At 58.0% G+C, this 17879-nt stretch overlaps 1 protein-coding gene across 9 annotated transcripts in view; it reads right to left on the reverse strand.

Annotated features, from left to right (window-relative positions):
* Window positions 1-17879, reverse strand: part of RBFOX3 (RNA binding fox-1 homolog 3) — a 417949-nt gene that overhangs the window by 76579 nt on the left and 323491 nt on the right. The window contains exon 1 of one of the 9 annotated variants that reach the window (XM_086688211.1): window positions 1227-1368. The exons of 4 other annotated variants lie outside the window; for them this stretch is intronic. In XM_086688211.1, coding sequence (XP_086544337.1) covers window positions 1227-1331 — 105 coding nt within the window. In that variant the 5' untranslated portion in view covers window positions 1332-1368. Of the gene's footprint in view, window positions 1-1226; window positions 1385-17879 lie in introns of those variants that run through there. 4 more of the 9 variants (XM_086688210.1, XM_086688213.1, XM_086688209.1 and 1 more) reach the window with 4 other exon arrangements.

Raw genomic sequence — 17879 nt, forward strand, 5'->3', positions numbered from 1 at the left:
AGACGGCGGGAGTACACGGTCACTTAAGGCTATTAGGCCTGGCCTGACCCTGACCATCAGCACTGCCATGACACCGACTACCTTCTGCCTCCCACCTCCACACCCAGCCCAAGGTGCACACCTGGTCCTAAGGGAGCCCTCCCGCTGGGTTGTGCAGGCCCCAGGACAGCCAGCCCGAAGCTCTCCAGGCCTCACCGGGCTTCTTCCTTCAAGCCCCAGGCCTCTTCAAACAGGCAGCCGCCCCCACCCCTGCAGGCCCAAGCAGAGGTTGAGGGTGCTACACATAAAAAAGGCAGCCCCACAGTGCCAGGAGGAAGGACAGGCCCCGAGGTGTGGGCGGCCACGGTGGGTGAGGCAGGCTACTGCAGCCCCCAGTCGGCTCTGGCTGGGCTGGGACTGGGAACAGCAGCCCGGAGAGACCAAGGGGCCTGGGGGAGGCGAGGAAGGCCCCTCTCCGTCTCCAATGCAGGCCTGGGACCGCACCGATTCCGCATTGGGTGGGATCGCAGGACCCCCCGCCCCGGCACACCACGGCAGGCGAGCAGGCAGTAGCTGATGCTCTGCGCTCACCTCCCCTGGAGCGTCCTGAGCATTTTGGGGGCTCAGAGTCGCTCTGGCTTTCTGCCCCCCTCACCAGCCGGAGCTTCCTGCGCAGCCCAGCAGATTGCAAAAGTCTGGCCCCAGCCCCCTCCCCGGCCGGAGCTCCCGGGCCTCCCTCGCCGGCCCCACCAGGCGGGTGGCCCGTCTCCCCCGAGGCCCGCTCGCGCTCCCCGCTGCAGCAGAGCTCGGCGCCCCCGCCGTCGCCCCCGCCGCCCCCGCCTCCGCGCGGCCCCCCGGCTTTCCCGACGCGGCCGGGGGGGGGGTCCCCCGTCCCCCGCCCTCGCGCCCCCCGCGGCCCGGCGCGAAGTTCCCCAAAGTGACCGCGGCGACGAGAACCCCCGCCCCCTCCCCTCCGGCTTCCCCCGAGACTCCGCCCGCCGCCCCCTCCCGCGCCTTCGGAAAAGTTGCGAGCGACGCCCCAAACTCCGGCCCCCCGCCCGGCGCCGCGCGCGCCCCGGGCGACCCCGCGCTCGGCCGCCGCTCCCCCCGCCGGGCCCCGGCGCCATGACGCGGGGAGCGCAGCGGGGCCCCGGCGGCGGCGCGGAGGCGGCCGAGCGCGGGGTGGGCGGCGGCGCGGGGCGCACGTGCGCCGGGCGGGGGGCCGCGCCGGGCCGGGGGCAGCTTACCTGTTGGAGGTAGAGGAAGGCGGGCGGGCAGGGCACGGAGTGCGGGAGCATGCTGCCGGAGTTGGACAGCAGGAGGCAGCCCGAGTTCGCCATGGAGCACAGCATGGGGCGGCAGGGGGGCGCCCGGCGGCCGGAGGCAGCTCTGCGCTCGCTGCGCGGCTCGCACCCTCCGCGCGTCCCTCGGTGTGTGCGCGCGCCCAGCCTCCCGGGCGCCCTCTCGGTCTCCTCCTCCTCCTCCTCCTCCTCCTCCTCCTCTTCCTCCTCGGCCCTCCCCTCCCCCGCGCGGCGCTCCTCAAGAGGGAGGCATGGACGGCGAGCGGCGCGCTACTGCCCGGTGCTCCCCTGCCCGGGCGGGGGTACTGGGGAGAGCGCGCGCGAGAACACGGCCCGGTAGGCTGTGTGCGCGAGAGAAGGGGTGAGGGCAGAGGGGGAGCGGGCGCCCGTCACTTTGGAGCCACCGGAACCCTGGTCTGCAAAGAGTGGCGCGTGTGCGTGTGAGTGCGCGCGTGTGCGCGCGTGTGTAGCGGTGGGAGGGGGAGCCCCTGGCGTACTCCAACATCAAACAGAGCCCCGCACCGAGGGAAGAGAATCCGGAACGACGGCGCGACAGCTGATCCCACACTTAACCCCTCGCCCGCCGGCGCCCTCCCCCCGAGCCCCTCCGCGAATCCGGCGGCCGCCCACTCCCCCCCCCCCCCAACCCCCCCCCCGCCGCGGGGTCGGGGTCTGGAATCTCCCTCCGGCCTCGCTGTGTCCGCCGGCCGCTGCGGACAGGAGCGGCTCTGCGGCCCGACCGGAAGGCGCTTCGTCCTGCTTGGCGTTCAGAGAGGCGCCTCTCATAAGCGAGGCCGGCTCCGTGGCGGGGATGTCGGTGATGTAATAAGGGCATCTACGCAGAGGCTTCCGAGCGGGGAACGCTTCTCGGCTGCCCAGAGCTTGGAAACCCAGCTGGAGCCCCAGGGGGCTTCTCTCGCCCTCCCCTTGGCCCCCAGACCCCATTTACACCATAGGCTTGCCACAGGCACATGGTCTCGTGAATATTTAATGGGGGGGGGGAGGGGGACAAGGGGCACTGTTCACAACGCATCCTTCCCTCCCCATCCCCAAACACACGGGACTTGGTGTGCGCGCACAATGCAGCAAGAGAGCACATGTACCCACCTCTGAACCCAGTCCCTGCCTGGCACGGGTCCTGATTGTCCCCTGCAGCATCCCTGTCACAGGTGTGTGTGTGTGTGTGTGTGCGCGCGTGCGCGTGTGTGTACATAAATCTGTAGTTCACCAGCCACACACACCCCCACGGGCCTGCCACACGTTTACACTGGACAGATGCCCCTGGCCAGGCTCAGTTAACCAGGACAAGCCACAGGTGAACCTGGCCGTGAGGGACCGTCTGCTGCTTGCCACCGTTCGAGGTCGAGACGGCAGGGAGATATACCTGACTAACCACTGGCCCCACTTACACATGCTCCCCTGGGCAAGGGGAGAATCCCAAATATCCAGCACCAATTCTGGACTCACCTGTCTTACCCAAAGGCACCCATGATTCCCTTTCACTTCTGAGAGCGAGCCCCTACTCTGGAGAGAGGAAGGACCAGGACCACCTTGGGATGGGATGACCACCAGCCTGAGAAGCAAACGGAGGCCCCTTCGCACGCTCTGTGACTTCAGGGAAGCCGCTTGTCCTCTCTGGGCTTGCATTTCCGCACCTGCCCTAGAGGTTGGGTGGATGATGTCCGAGGACACGTCTTATGGTGCTCACTGCAGGACGTGTCCGTGAGGGTCACTTAGGAGGAAGCAGGGAGGAGGGGACAAGGATGGGCTGAGCATGGGCTCCCTCCAGGCACTGTCTGGAGCAAGCTCGGCTTGAACAAGGCAGGCAGGTGTGTGCCCCTTGGACACCTCAGGTCTCAAAGCAGCCTGCACAGTCCCTTCCTTAGAAGGAGAGGGGTACAGTGTCTGGAAGGCAGGCAGATAGCAGAAGGGGCAGAGAGGAAGGGACTGCCGTGGGGAGAGCCGGCCCCCGCCAAGCAGTTACGCTTGCCTGACCCTTTTCCGGAGTCCTACTCCGTGATCCTCCCACGGGTGGGGTTCGCAGGCGTGGCTGTGGACTTGCAGAGGTAGCCCCCTGCCTTTGGGCTGGATGGTTATTGGCTCGTCTCCCGGACGAGGCTCCCCAACGGCCTGAGACAGTGGTGGCGTGGCCGGCGCTGAGGTCTGGGGCATCTGAGGGAGGGGACCTGGCTGGGTATAGCATTTGCGAGGGGACACCTTGTAGAGGGCTGTCCTGTGGAGGCTGGCACCCCAGAGTGGCCCTGGCTGCAAGAGCAGGGGCGGCCCTGCGGGCCTCTTGCCTCCCAAGTCCTGCTGTCCTGCCCTCCTGTTTCAGGAGACTCCCCTCTCTCCTGTTGTCGCCTCCCAAGCGGCTCGTTCCCTGGAGGACATTCAGGAATCTGGGGCATCTGTGTGGCGTTCACCCCCCAGCCCTGGGCTCCACGTCCACTCTCCATGGGAATCATTCACTCGTTCATTTGCCTTTGTTACCAAGCATCTACTGAGATTGAGGCTTTCTCCCTCCCCATAGAGGATTTGGGAGTGTGTCCTAATCATTGCCCAACACATAGGAGGCACCGTTTGTGGGCTGCCTCTCCTGCTTTTCCTTATCGAGAACCCACTATGTGCAGACAGGCATTGCGCCAGGCGCTGGAGCTACAGAACCAAAATTCTCTGCCCAGGAGTGAGTGTACCGTCTGGTGGGGAAAGCAAGCCAAGACTACAGCTTATTGGGCTTAAGACCTGTGACAGCCCAGGATAGTGGGAGCTCAGGTCTGGGGTGAGCTTAGACTTGGGGTTGGGTCAGGGAAGTTTTACCTAGAGGGACCCCTGAGCTCAGTGGTTGGCCCCACGAATGCCAGCCGTGGTACCGGGATGGTTTCGGGCACTCTTGCACCTGGTCATCTGCGGGGCCTTTCAGCCCAGCCACCTGGCTTCAAGCCTCACCTCCAGAGAGTGTCAGGCCCGGGGAGCATGTCTGGACACCTGCCTCCATCAGCCAGCTAATCACACCCGGGCTCCAGGGAGACCAAGAACAGCAAAACAGAATCTTAAAAACCTCCAGAAGAAGGATTTGAACAATGTTGTGTGTCTGGCTTATTTCTCAGGACAGGGGGCTGGTGTGCCCACCACCTCTTGAGCTGTGCCACGGGCTTGTGGCTTCCACTTTGAGCCAGTTATTAGCTGACACACTGACACAGGCCTCTGTCCACTGGGTGTTGTCTTTGTGGGGGGGCGGTCAGGCCGCTGAATATTTAGCCCATCTGGTCTCCCCCTCAAGAGTTGAGTGTTAGGAGAACAGGAAATTTGCTGGCTGGGTCACAGCATCGCCCCAATGCCTGCAATGGCACCTGGCAGGGATGAGTGCCCTTGTCCCTGCCCTGTCACCCCCACCTCAAGGCTTATCCTGATGCTGAGTGGGCCACGGTGGCCAGACGGGCTTGGAAACACAGGCCCTGAGAAGCCTGGGCGAAGCTGTTACAAGAAACCAGAGCCCCTGGGGTTGGCGAAACTTTTTCTCCACAGGCTGGGGGAGAAAGGAGAGTGGCCCGTGCTCCTCCAGCAGTGCTCCCGGGAGCACCCCGGTGGCACAGAACACATCTATGGTGACTCTGAGTCTGAGTCTGAGCCATCCCGACCGTCAGGAACCCTGCCCTCCTCCGGGGCCTAGACAGTGACGTGCAACACTGTTCAGGTCCCCTGGACTCCTCCCAGCCCTCCAGAGCCCCCCCGGTGCCTCCTGAGTGGTGGGTGGGCGAGGCCCGGGGCCCCGGGGCTCTGCTACCCCCGCTTCTGGGGTGAAGGGAGGCTGCGTGCTGGGAAAGGCTGTCAATCCAGTGCTAATATTCACTACTTTAAAAAAAAAAAGCCAAGGAAAAAAATATCCCATTCGCCCTGAATCTGAGAAAGCCCTTGTTAGGGAGGCAGGAACTGAACTGTAATTATTTCTGCGCTCCTGGGCACCACTATAAATATCAGGCAAGGAGGCACCTCAAAAGGTCCGGATGGTTCCAAGGCTTTGGAGATCTCCTGGCTCCTTCCTGCCCCACCCCCCACCCCGTGTCACCTTCCCTGGAGGAAGCCCTCCTGTCTTTCCCGCACTTTCTGGGAGACCCAGGCCCACGTAGCCTTGCAAACACCCTCAGTCTCTTTGGTGTGCACCTCTGTGAAATGGGGACTTGGAGTCTCCCTGGGGAAGGGTACGCCACAAAAGAATTCAAGATGGCCCGTGTTTCTAACAAAAGGTGGGCACGACTCTGTGGTCAAATGATCCGGTGCAGTGCTGCCCGTGACGCTTGTCCCATCCTTTGGGAATTCCCAGGGCCGTCTGTCGGGCACGTCCCAGCAGGAAACTAGAAGTCTCGCAATCCCTTTAAGGGAGGTTGGGTAGGGGGCTGCGTTACTATGGGCCTGCCCCTCTCTCCCCTTCTGAGTGCCCAGGCTGGCGTCCTCGGCCGTCACCTACGCCGGGAGGACAGCCTGGAGCTTGGCAAAGGCGTGCCAGGACAAGGGGTGAGCTCACCGTCTCCGGTTGCAGCGGGGCCATAATCGACAGAGACAGCGTGCTCCGTGCTCTAGCAGAGCCAGATCTCCCTGCCCCAACGTCGGGGTATTTGGCACAGGCTTGGGCATGAGCACCGGAGGTGGGGGCGAGGAGGCGGGAGCAGCAGAACCATACGTGGCGTCTCCCCGGTAGGGTGGGCTCGGGTGGGCATGGCTCAGGGAGCGTTGTGGGTGCGAGGGAGGGTGGGGTGACCCAAGAAGCCTCTTCCATGGGAACCAACCAGCTGAGCGCTCTTCCAGGGGGATCACACCCCAATTCCACGGCTGAGGGAACTGGACTGGAGTCAGGGGAAAGCCCCCGGCTGCTGGGGGCGCCTCCAAGAGACACCACTGGGGAGATGTCAGGTTGAGGACAGGAGGCCCTTTGTCTTCATGTAAAATGTGGGAAGCCCTCAGATCCCCAAAGGTGACGGCTTGCTTCCTTACTTTGGGATGGGGGGAGCATTTTCTGCCTCGTCCATGTGTCCAATTCACCCAGAAGAGCAGAGGAACTGGGGGGGGGGGTGGTCAGCCCCTGTGACTAAGGGGACTGCTCCTGGCCAGGTTGGGAGTGAGCTGCCCTGGCTGACGAGGCCACACTGGAGGTGTCCAGCAGAGGGCCCACTCACACCGGCCAGAGCCTCCCCTTTGCAGCCCGGCCTGCGAGCAGGGGTTGCTGGGGATGCTCCCCGCCCGTGGGCCCCTCCGCACCCCTGAGCCACGGAGCATTCGGCAATGCAGAGGGGAAGCCAGGCCAGGCCCGCTCCGGGCTGCCAGGGCCAGCACCCACCTTCCAGCCCAGCAGCACCCCCTTCACACCCACTGGTGCTGCCCCCCTGGTCCCAGCAGACTGCAGCAAGAGTAGAAACCAGCGTGCAAAGGAAGTTTATTTATCTGTTTAATTAAGAGGCGCTTGCCCATCGTCTCACTTACAACCCTGTCCCGGCAAAATTAAACAGAATAAATATAGGAAGACTGAAAGCAAAGGGCACACTCGAGATATACAGGCAAAGCCAGAAGTTGCACGGGGTTGCGGTTATAAGCACATCTTTCTTTGGCAAGTTCCCCTCCCCTCGGGGCCCGGGAGCCAGAGGAACGCGCTCAGAAAAGGGGCTGTGGGTGCCGTGCGGCTCTGCTCTTTCCACTCAGGACTATTGCCAAGCTTTATTTATTTTGAATGAGCCCCCAGGACTTGTGCCTTCTCCTCTTCTGGAGCGGGGGAGAGAGCTCATCACAGAGCAACGAGAACATCTGAAAGCAGCCAGTGCTGTGAAGCTCTACCTTGGGGCTTGGTGGGTAAGAGGCCTCGGCAGCTGCAGCTCTGAGAAGCTCTTTGCAGGCTCCTGCTGCATCTGGGCCATGAGCTCCTGGCAAGGAGGCAGAACGGGCTGAGAGAGCTTGGGAGAAACAGACCTGTGCTCTATGGTGCCAGCTGTGGCCAAGCCACCATTCAGGGGATTGGCCCCAGAATCCCACACAAGCCGGAGGAGGAAGGGGAGCGGGATTTTTATTTCTGTCTCCGATAGAAAGCTTCAAGAACCTGAAATGTTTGCTTAAACATCCCAGGAACGAGAGTGTCCAAGGGGGAAAAAATGGCGATTTGCTGTCATTATTGATTCCCAGCTATAACAATACCTCGCATTTGCTCAGTGCTTTCTCAACTTTTTCAACACCCCTTAACGTTGTCTCATTTCACTGGATCCTCACAAGGTAGACAGGGAAGGTACGATAATGCCCATGTGGTCTACAGTGGCACTTCTAGGGTCACAGAGGTGGCCCAAGGTCACACAACTAGCTGGAGGCAGGGTTTAGGCTGGAAATGAAGCCTGCTGGCTTGCAGATTCTCAAGAACCTCTCGCCTCTTTCCTACAACTGTGCTTGGCTCACGTGATTCTGTGAGTGTCCCCATCATTAGCACTTGGCTCTCTCTCCTAACAGGATCAACCCCAAACCAAATCTGTTAATGTAATCGTCATTTGCAATAGCTTGGGCATTTACTAATCACACCACTGCTCAGGCTGCACGGCAATTATCTCAAATTTCCTCTTTCTCATTAGGCAGGAGGTCGCCAGAACTCAGTAGGGTTGCTGAACCCTATGATCAAGCCAAGGAGAGAAGCGGCTGTTGGACAGAGGCAGACCTTCCACGGGGTTCCTAGCTGATCTGCCACGAGACGCTTGGTTTCCTACATCCTCGTCCCGCGCTCTGAGCTTGGCCTGCCACGGGGAGTCTTCCCGTCCTACCTAAATCTGTGCATGTCTCCTCGGTGCCCTGTGCCAACACCAAAAATGGTCACAGAGAAGACAGAGTCCTGAGAGGCACGGGAAGTCTGCGTATTAGCTTGGAGGTGAAGATTCTAGCTCTTTACTGCCCACCAACGAAATGCCCTTGGATGGCTGGGTGCCCAGGACAGACATGACCAACAACAGCCAGGGCAGGGCTCGTGTTACAGGTTTATCACTGTCAGAGGTTGCGGGGCAAAGGAAACCCTACATAACTCACTGCTCCACGGAGCCTACCCAGGTAAAGCACTAAAATCACCCTCCGCACCCCAATGGCTGCCCTTCAGCACCAGGGACAGCTCCAGCCCCTTGCTCTCAGCTCCCCCTCCTTTGCTGGAAAGGAAAAGAGGGCTCACAAGGTTAGGTCAATGGAGCCAGAAGGCAATTCAGAATCATACAGTCCAGCCCTCTGCCTTCTAGCTGGCAGTCACTGTAGCCTTCAGGGACAGGCGCCGTCTTTTCATTGGAAATTTTTTTCTTGAAGCACTCCACTGAGGGAGACCCTGACATCTCTCTGGGGAGTCCATTCAGATTTTTATCACCCGGACTGTCAAGAAATTCTGCCTTGTGTCTCCAACAAACCTTTCCACTTTAATTTTATTCAAAGGCAAAAAGCCTTGAAGGAGGGCCAAGGGGGAGGTTGGACCAGCAGCCGAGGCCACTGTCCCCTACTCTAACTCCCAGGAGGGGCGGGGGGTCACCCACCAGAACTTGTAGAACAAGGCTGTGTGCTCCAGGGAAGGGGTCCCCAATGGCAGCACGGCACGCTTCAGGTGCTGAGAAGGGAGCACCGCGCACACGACATGGGCGGCACTTTGGGAATCTCCCATGGCTGTGGCCAGCATGAATCTGTGTCAAGTTCAGTTAGGACTGAGCTGGGGAAACAAGGCATCGGGGGCCGCTAAGCAGACAGCCATGGGAAGGGGGTCAAGGTTTGTTCCTTCATCCACAGCGGATGGGGCCGGGCTGCCCGGGAGAGAGGCGGCAAGGGCCCAGCCTTGTGTTTCCTGCCTCTTTATATAGACAGCAATTAAAATAGTTGGCCTCTTCACTTTGCCATCAGTTAAAATAAATCTTACTCGACAAAGACACCATTGCCCCTTCCTCCAGCCTTGGGTGCAGAGAGGCCACAAAAGGACAGATGCAGTGAAGCCCTGTAAAGAGGGAGTGATGGCCACGGAGTCACCCAGGGCCCAAGGACTGTGAAAGTCAGGTCCTCCCAACTCTGAACGAGTCCGCAAGACCTAATCAAGCATCTGCCTGCAGCCCCAGCCCTAGCACTCAGCTAGTTAAAAAGCAACCTCAAGGCCTCAGAAAGCAGAATGTGAGGAGGCTGGCATTCCACTCTCCCTCTGCCCCCTTGTGCCCCTTAAAGCCAAAGCATCAGCTCATTAAAAGCTCATTAGGAGCCCAAGGCAGCAAAGGCCCAGAGAGGCAGTGCTGTCCTGGCAAAGCGCATGGCCCAGGGGAGGCGGGTGCACTGTGTCAGGCGGCCAGTGCCAAGCTGCAGACAGGAGCTGAGGTGATGGAGCAGGGAGGTGGCTGGTGGTGGGAGGCGGGGAGGGTTTTCATGGAAGCCTCATGGGAGCTGAGCGTGTCCCAGGATGCACAGGGGTGAGGACAGGCCCGTCTGCCAGGAAGCAAAGGAACAGAGTCTTACCTACAGACTCTCTTCCCCACAAGCCAGCATAAAAGAAGCCCAATCTGGGGTCCCTCCCCAGGCTTGGAGGGGAGTGAGCCCGGACAAGGAGGAGGGAAGGGCAGGCAGGACCCTAGCTAGTGTCAGCCGCCCCCGGGCGGCTCTAAACACACCCGGAAAGTTGTATGAATTGTTGCCCACTGGGAGTACAATGTAGCAGAGAAAGGGGCAGTGCACGCTGCTTGTCTCATTAGGCTCCCTAGGTTGCCAAGAGCAGGAGAAGCAGGACATCTCTGGTGGAGGTACGGGGGCCTCAGGTGTGAGGCTCTTCTGGGGCCCCCTCCCCTGCTGGCCCTCCCTGCTTCTGCTCCCTGCCACACCTGGGGGAAAAGCCCTCCTCATTCCCGATCTCCTGTGGCACTGGGGTCCAGCACCGTTTGGCATCTACACAACCTTCCAGTTCCAAGACGCGAGGTTTCTGAGAATTCACTGGCAGGGAGGTTTGGGGAAAGCTGGCAGGCTGAGGGCCTGTGCTGTCTTAGCAGCTCCCAGGCTTTCCTCCCGCTGAGAGTTGCTGCATTAGGAGAGAGGGAGCCGTCTGTGCCTTTTCTTACTTCCCTAGGATGCTGTGACTTTTGATTCCTGCTTGATTAATATACAGCCAACAGAGACTGTATTTAAGGCAGCTTTAATTCTCTCAGGTCACCAAACTCGGGGGCAGCAAAGCCACAAGGAGCCAGCCCCGCAATAGATCAAACACTGGGACCTTCAAATCGCTCCGTGGCCCAATTTCTCATCGCTGCTGCTGCCTGATAACCCTCCCAGCCTGGAGCCAATATCCCCTTTCTCTAAGAGTGGGGACGGGGACTAGACTTGGCAGCTGGGAAGGAGAGCTGGAAGGGCTCTTCACTGGACCTGCAGACCAGGGACAACTCCAGCCAGACCAGGGCGTCCAACCTGCCTTCCTGAGCCAAGGTGCTGATGGCTGTAAATGACCTCACTGTTTCGCTGGAGGTGGCTGGTCGCTAGCCCGGCTGAGAGCACCTTTTACCAAACATCCTCCCCAGCCAGTGAGACCCCCTTGAGACCCTGTGCATTCTCATGGGTGCAGTCTCTCTCTCTTTAGGCTGTCTCATCTTCTGACCACCTGAGCCCCCCCCCACCCCCCCCCCCCCCCCCCACACTGCAAAGAGAAGCCGGCTGCTCTTAGTTAGGACTACCTGATCTGTCTCCCTGCTAGTCCCTGGTGCCCGTGGCTTCTGCAGGGCCTTTCTGCAATTTCCTTCCTGGCTCAACCTCATCCCCTCCCAACTTGCCTCGTTAGCATCTCCTGAAAGGCAGGCTAATTTCTCTGCTTAGCACCTGGGTCTTCACTTGCTTGGTGGGGGGCGGCGGTGGGGGGGGGGCGGTTCCTCCAAAGCATCTTTCATAGACCTGGTCCGTGTTGCAATTCGGGGAGGCACCGTGGAGCAGTACAATGCGGGAAGATTACACTCGGAAGCCGGGCTTGTAAATTACCTCCCAGTGGGGGCAGGGAATGCGCCTGAGAACGAAGAAGAAGCCCGTGTGCAAAGCCATTCTCATTTAAGAGCAGGATCTTCCTGGATCAGACTCTGATCAATCCCCGCTGCCACCAACACGCCATATATTAGGAAAAAACGTTTGCATGTACGTAGGATTTTTCTCCAGACCTAGCCCCCACTGGATTTATTCCCCCCGCTCTGCCTCTATCCACTTAAAAATATCGTCTATGGATTTTCAAATTATTGTTACACTTTCTAAGAGAAGGATGCAGTGGTTAAAAATTAACAGCAAATTTATAGGAATTCTATATGGCAATTACAGAATTATAATGAAGTGGCTGCCACTTGGCCGAGTGTGGGTAATTGGAAATCCACGCTGGGAGACAAGAATCTTTACTGTATTGGAATTGTATTTGGGAGAGTAAATGCCGTGGAGAGGGTCAATGGAGGCTTGAGCTGGCTGGGTTCTTCTCTGGAGGACAAAATAGCTGCTTGTTTGGAGGCAGCACTGCCTGTTTGGAGGCAGTTTAAAAGGACAGTCGCTCAAACTGGCACACAGGAAGGTGGCCAGACATCAGTGGGGGTAAGTAGGTGCTCTGGGCTGGAGAGCGCAGCCCTGATGCCTCCCAGCCTGGTTTGGAGAAGGCGGGAGAGAATACGAAGGAGAAGGAACCATCATCACCAGCAGAGCGAAAAGGATCATTGAGACAGAAGGCCGCGCTGGAAAAAACCTGGTGTTCTTTCCGTCTGCTGGATCAATTCTCCTTGCAAAAAAAAAAAAAAAAAAAAAAAAGAACCACAAAACTGTAAGAGAAAAATCAGAGAGATCCCTTTCTCAGGAAGACACCAACTTTGTGCATATTCCAGACAGTGCACGCAACCTTCGTTCCTACACCTGCTGTGGCGGGAACGGACTTGAACTGCGTTCTCCTCTTGGCTTCTCTACAGGATCCCGGGCGCCAGGTGGCCCAAGGGGGCTTCCAATAAGGAAAGCCTCGTTCTGAGAAAGGGAGTTCTGCCGGGAAGTTAGGTGCACATCACCTCACTGTCTAACGCCAGAGCCACTAGCTCCCCCACCCCCCCACCCCGTGCAAAACACAAGCTGGATTCCAAAGGCTTCGCGCCACAAAAAGAATGAAAACTGGTGCAGCTGGTTATACGCCGAAACAGGAATGTTTTGGATAGGTCGAGTTCAGTCAAGTATATTGTTAACACGAATCGCACCGGTCTCTTGTCGCTTTTTAAACGTGGCTGCAGGAAGGTGCGACACGGACGCATGTGCCTGGGCAGCACGGGTCTCGAGCGGGGGCACCAGATCTTCAGCGCTGCATCTGCCCTCTCTTCCTTGTCACCACCGCCTGTGACAGCGTCTGGCCCGTGGTGGGGCCAGTGAGCGGGGTCCCTTCTAGTGGCGGAGCCCGGAAAACACGAGTCGGTGCTGGCAGGAAGCACACGCTGACTGTTCCACCCCAAACACAGAGGTCCAGCAGCGGGCTTTGCTCTATTTAAGCCATCCGCTGGCTCAGTCCTGCTGTCTGGGACTGGGTGGTTGTTACATTTTACCACCGCAGCTTCCCACGCCCAGCAGCCAACGGTGGCTTTCCTTCTTGGTCCCCCTCCTGCCCAGGACAGGACGAGGAAATGCACACCCCAGGCACTGCTCGGCTTTGGGGCTTAGCTCATGGCTGGCACATCTGCTTCCCGACCTGCACTGGGAGAAGGCGTCCCAGCAGCCAGCTCCCACACGGCTGGACCTGTCTGCATTCGGCTCCTGGGGGAGCGTATTGATTTTCTTCTCCAGCGTAGAATGAGGGGACTTGGAAATTCCATTCCAGTGATACTGGGCATGGCGATAATTATCGTCATCATCCTAGTGTTTTGGACAGATGGGTTCTCGGGCACCCAGAACACCCTCAGCTTCACTCCACACCCCGGCCCCCAGGAAGGCAGGGAGAAGGAGGTAGGAGGGTACATCTCATTCTCCCCACTTCACGGAATGGAGAAGAAATGGAGCCCTTCTCTTGAAACAGACGGGAGAGAGTATCCCAGGGTGGGGGGTGGAGCCCGAGATGTGGGGTCTGAGTCACTGCCCCCTTCTCCCTCTGAGGAGCAGAAGCAGAGCTGAGCTCGTAGGAAAACTGAAACCCCATGTCTCCTGCCTCCTGCCACACACACACACACACACACACACACACACACACACACACACACAGCCTCAGTCCTTCTAGAACCCTCCACCAGTAGGAAGTGATGCACACTCGGGCTTAGGAGTCACCCTGACCTGGAGACAAGCCCACTTCTGCCCTGACCAGCCATGTGACTCAGAGCAGGTGGCCCAAAGGCTTGAGTTTTACTGACCTGCATCTATAAAAATGGGGCAGCCGTCTCTCCCTCAAAGGTTGTGGACATTCAAAGACGTTCTGTATACACAGGAGCTGGCATGTGGTACATACTCAATAAATCACGCCGATTAATTCAACAAATATCTGTTGAGTGCCTCCAAAAGCCAGGCTTTGTTCTAGGTCCCTTCCCTCTGCAGTGGCCAGATGAATTTCCTCTCTCTCTACCTAGATGGACCGAACTTGCCCCGGTCATCTCCCAGGCCTTGGTACAGAAAGTACAGTTAACTCTCAATTATCTGTGCAAATGGAGTGGAACGTTCCACTGATAATTCAGAAAGAGCAGAGAGTCCACAAATATTCTTATTTGAATTTGAAATGCATTCTGCTTACTTCTGCATTGGATTTACCTTCCTAATTACTGTTTGTTCTGGCTTATGCTCAAACTTGTTTGCATTCTCAGAACTCACGCTGGTTGGTGGTGAGGGGTGTGCCCGAGAAATACGCTGGGGCCACCAGGTGGAGACCAGCTGCAGACCACCCCCTGGGGCCGCGGGGACCGACACCTGCTGGAAACGAAGCAATGGATGTCAGGGCTCCTTCTTGGTGTCTGCTCAGCCCAGGAGGATGATGGATGATCCCTTGGTTTCTGCTTCAAGGCTTCAGCCCACGTGGGAGGTTGGGCAGGGGCGGGCAGCATGGAGACATGGGGGCCACGCTGGATCCCATGAGCTGCGTTTCTCTCCCACAGGAGCAGAAGCAGAGATGATACGTGTGTAGACTTGCAGCCCTCCCATGGAGGGGTGGCCATGTTTTGTTCTCGGTCTCTCTCTGGGCTTATCTCTCTGTCTCTCTGTCTCTCTCTCTCTCTGACTTTCTGTCTTGGTGTGTGTCTCTCTTTCACTCCCCACGCCTTCCTCCAATGGTGCTATTTCGAGCACTCTTCTCCCCAGGGCAAACCAGGAAACAGATATCTTTTTCAACAGACATATCTTCCAGGCAGCCGGGGCACGGGGACCCTCCTTTCCTCTAGAATCATGAGTCTTGGTGGCCAAAGGGGTTGTATCTAACTGGACACCCCTCCTCATGGCCATCCCATGTCTCTTTGTAAAGCAGGAAGGGAAGGAGAAAACACAACGAACTGTCTTTCCGTATCCTCTCTTCCCATACTTGTGCCCCAACAGAGAGATCTCCAGGCAGGGGGGTCGGGGCAGGTCTTGAACCTCCGAGGCCACCAAGACCACGTGTATCCATGACTTGGCTGCGTGCTGCTGATTTTCTCAGTATGCCGCATGATTTCAACATCTGGGGGCATTGTTCTGTGACGGGAGAGTGTGGGGTGAGCTGTCGCCCTGCAAGTGTCATGGGGGGCAGCCTTGGTCATTCTTGGTGCTGGACCAGACCAGAAGGCAAGCTCCCTGAGTGGCTGCCGCTTCTGGAGAGCTTCTGCCCTGTCCACGCCCTGTCTCCTCTCCATCTCCCTCCCTCTCTCTCTGCCCCTCCCCTGCTCACTCTCTTACGTCTCAAAATAAATAAATAAACTTAAGAAAAAAAGAAAAGGAAACTAGTGGCTTCAGTCAAGTGCCAGCTGCTCTGGGGGACACCCCGTCCCCCATAAGCTGGTGGGAAGCAAGCCATGCCCCTCAGACGGGCTTCCCACCCGCTCTTGCCACTCCGTCGTCTCACTGGGACCCATTGTGCCAATAGCTCTCACCTCTTGTGCCCTCCCCCCAGCCAGGGTGGACATCAGAATCACAGGAGGAGTACCTGGGGGCCCCACCACACTGAGCTACAGACCTTTCCCCTCTAGAGAGGGAAATTAGCCCAGGTGAGAGTCAAGGAAGAGGTGAAGGCCAGACATCTGGAGTGTCTGAACCCAGCAGCAGACTTTGAGATGCCAGTGACCTCTGGGTGGGAACAGGTGAGTCAGAACAGCTTGGATTAGTCCCTGTTCTGAAAGTAAGTAGATATTCTTAAGTAAGTCTCTAAAGCCTCAATTGAAATTAAATAAAAGTGAACCTGTAGTTCTTCCATTGCACTACCACATTTCAAGCGCTCAGTGGTCACACATGGCTAGTGGCTAGTGTATTGAATGCAAAGATCAAACATTTCCATGGCTGTAGAAAGTTCTATTGGACAATCCTACATAGCGTCCCTTCTCTGTCAAATGGGGAGAAGAGTACCCTGACTATTGCCCAAGGCTCAGCGAGATGGCAAATGGCCAAAGCATTGTGTGCAAATTGTAAACAAAGCAGCCTCATGGTTTGTGCTCAAGCTGTCAGCCAGCTGGAAATGGAGAGAGGCACCGGAGGGCCCTTGGAGAGTGGCAAGCACGCAGGACGTGCTCTTGGCTATGGCCAATCCCAGTGGGTCAGAGGATGAGGTTCCAGCGGGAGACCCAAAGCCCCCTTATGGCGGTCGGCCATGTCACTAATGCTGCCCCCCAATCTGGGGGTAAATATAAGAAAAGGAGGAAACAAGCCCCCAAGATGGAGCCACAATTGGGCATGGGACATAAACAGCAGGAGTTGCCTCAGCAGAAAGCCAAGAGGGGCAGAGGTGTACCCAGGAGGTGGCAGGGAGGGAGCAGGGCTCTGTGACTCCACACCATCTGGCTCTTGCTGTACGAGGGAGGGGGGCAGTGAGCTGGACCATGAGGTTTCACGGGGCACGTCCACGGGGAGTTGCTGAAGCCAAGAAAGCTTTGCTGGGCTGGCAAAAACCCACACGTCAACTCAACAACAAAAAAACCAAAAGGGAACTTTGCACAGAGAGCAAATTTTTGTTAGGGGAAAGGGATAAACCCCCTTACCCCCCAAAAAACTGACCTGGTGAATGGGTCCGAGTCCCCAAACCCCTGCCTTATGCAGAGACAAGCTGCAGAGGCCATGTGGGGGAGGCCAAGGCCAAAGAAACCCATGCATCCTTAGGCGTCTCTGGAAGTGGGCAGCTGGGCCAGCAGCCATGCCCTGAGTCAGTCCCTCAAGACGTGCCCATTCCAGCCCTCGGTTCTCCCTGAGGCTCCACTTCTCCTCTCTTCCCATCCTCTCCTGGTTTTTTTTTTTTCTTTAAACATCACAAAATGAAGGCACAGAGTGCTACGTAAAACCAAAGTGCTATGCAAAACCATCTTGATCCAATTCAGCCGTGAGCAGAGCCACAGAGGAGCCCCTGAGAAGTGTTGTCTTAACAAGGAGCCCTTCTTTCCACCCAGGAGCACACTCTCCTGCCTTCTCAGTTGGGATGCAGCTGCCCTTTTTGGCTCCAAAGTCAAGGGGCCGGGAGCGGGGGATGTGGGGAGGTGTATGGAGTGGGAGAAGTGGAAGAGGGGAGGCATTAGGGGGTATCTTGCTTCCTGCTGCACCAGTGATGGCTAACTCTGCCCCTGCAGGGAACCAAGTGTCCCACAGAGAGCACAGGTGGGGTTTCCAGGGATTGGGAGCCAAACAGGCTTCTCAAGAAGCCCAGGCTGCTGTCCCTGGTCCTGAACACACCTGTTGGTGCGCAGGCTCTTCGGACTTCGGGGGCCACTGATGATTTCTGTCCATCCTCTCCAGAGATTTCCGCTGCACCAGTGATGGCTAACTCTGCCCCTGCAGGGAACCAAGTGTCCCACGGAGAGCACAGGTGGGGTTTCCAGGGATTGGGAGCCAAACAGGCTTCTCAAGAAGCCCAGGCTGCTGTCCCTGGTCCTGAACACACCTGTTGGTGCGCAGGCTCTTCGGACTTCGGGGGCCACTGATGATTTCTGTCCATCCTCTCCAGAGATTTCCGCTGCACCAGTGATGGCTAACTCTGCCCGCTGCAGGGAACCAAGTGTCCCATGGAGAGCACAGGTGGGGTTTCCAGGGACTGGGAGCCAAACAGGCTTCTCAAGAAGCCCAGGCTGCTGTCCCTGGTCCTGAACACACCTGTTGGTGCGCAGGCTCTTCGGACTTTGGGGGCCACTGATGATTTCTGTCCATCCTCTCCAGAGATTTCCATCATTTTCTAGAGGAGGTACAACGCTTCCACAAGAGGATCACATTTTTGCAATTATAAACTCCTCCCGCCCCTGTCCCTCCATGCTCCCCCAGGGCTGTGCTCATCTCTCTGCCTCCTCACCCCTTCCCACATGCTTCCTTTCCCCCCACACTTTCTGACTCCACTGGAGGCTGGGGGAGACTGACGGAGAGCCCGGGGCAGACTCGGGCAAACTTCCTTAAAACTCTTCTTCAACTTTCAGACCCCCTCGGCACCTCCTCCCCTGCAGCAGACGACCCAGATGCTCCACT

This window comes from Puma concolor, chromosome E1 (genome assembly GCF_028749965.1).
Source record: "Puma concolor isolate L17-30 chromosome E1, mPumCon1.1.hap2, whole genome shotgun sequence".
Lineage (NCBI taxonomy): Eukaryota > Metazoa > Chordata > Mammalia > Carnivora > Felidae > Puma > Puma concolor.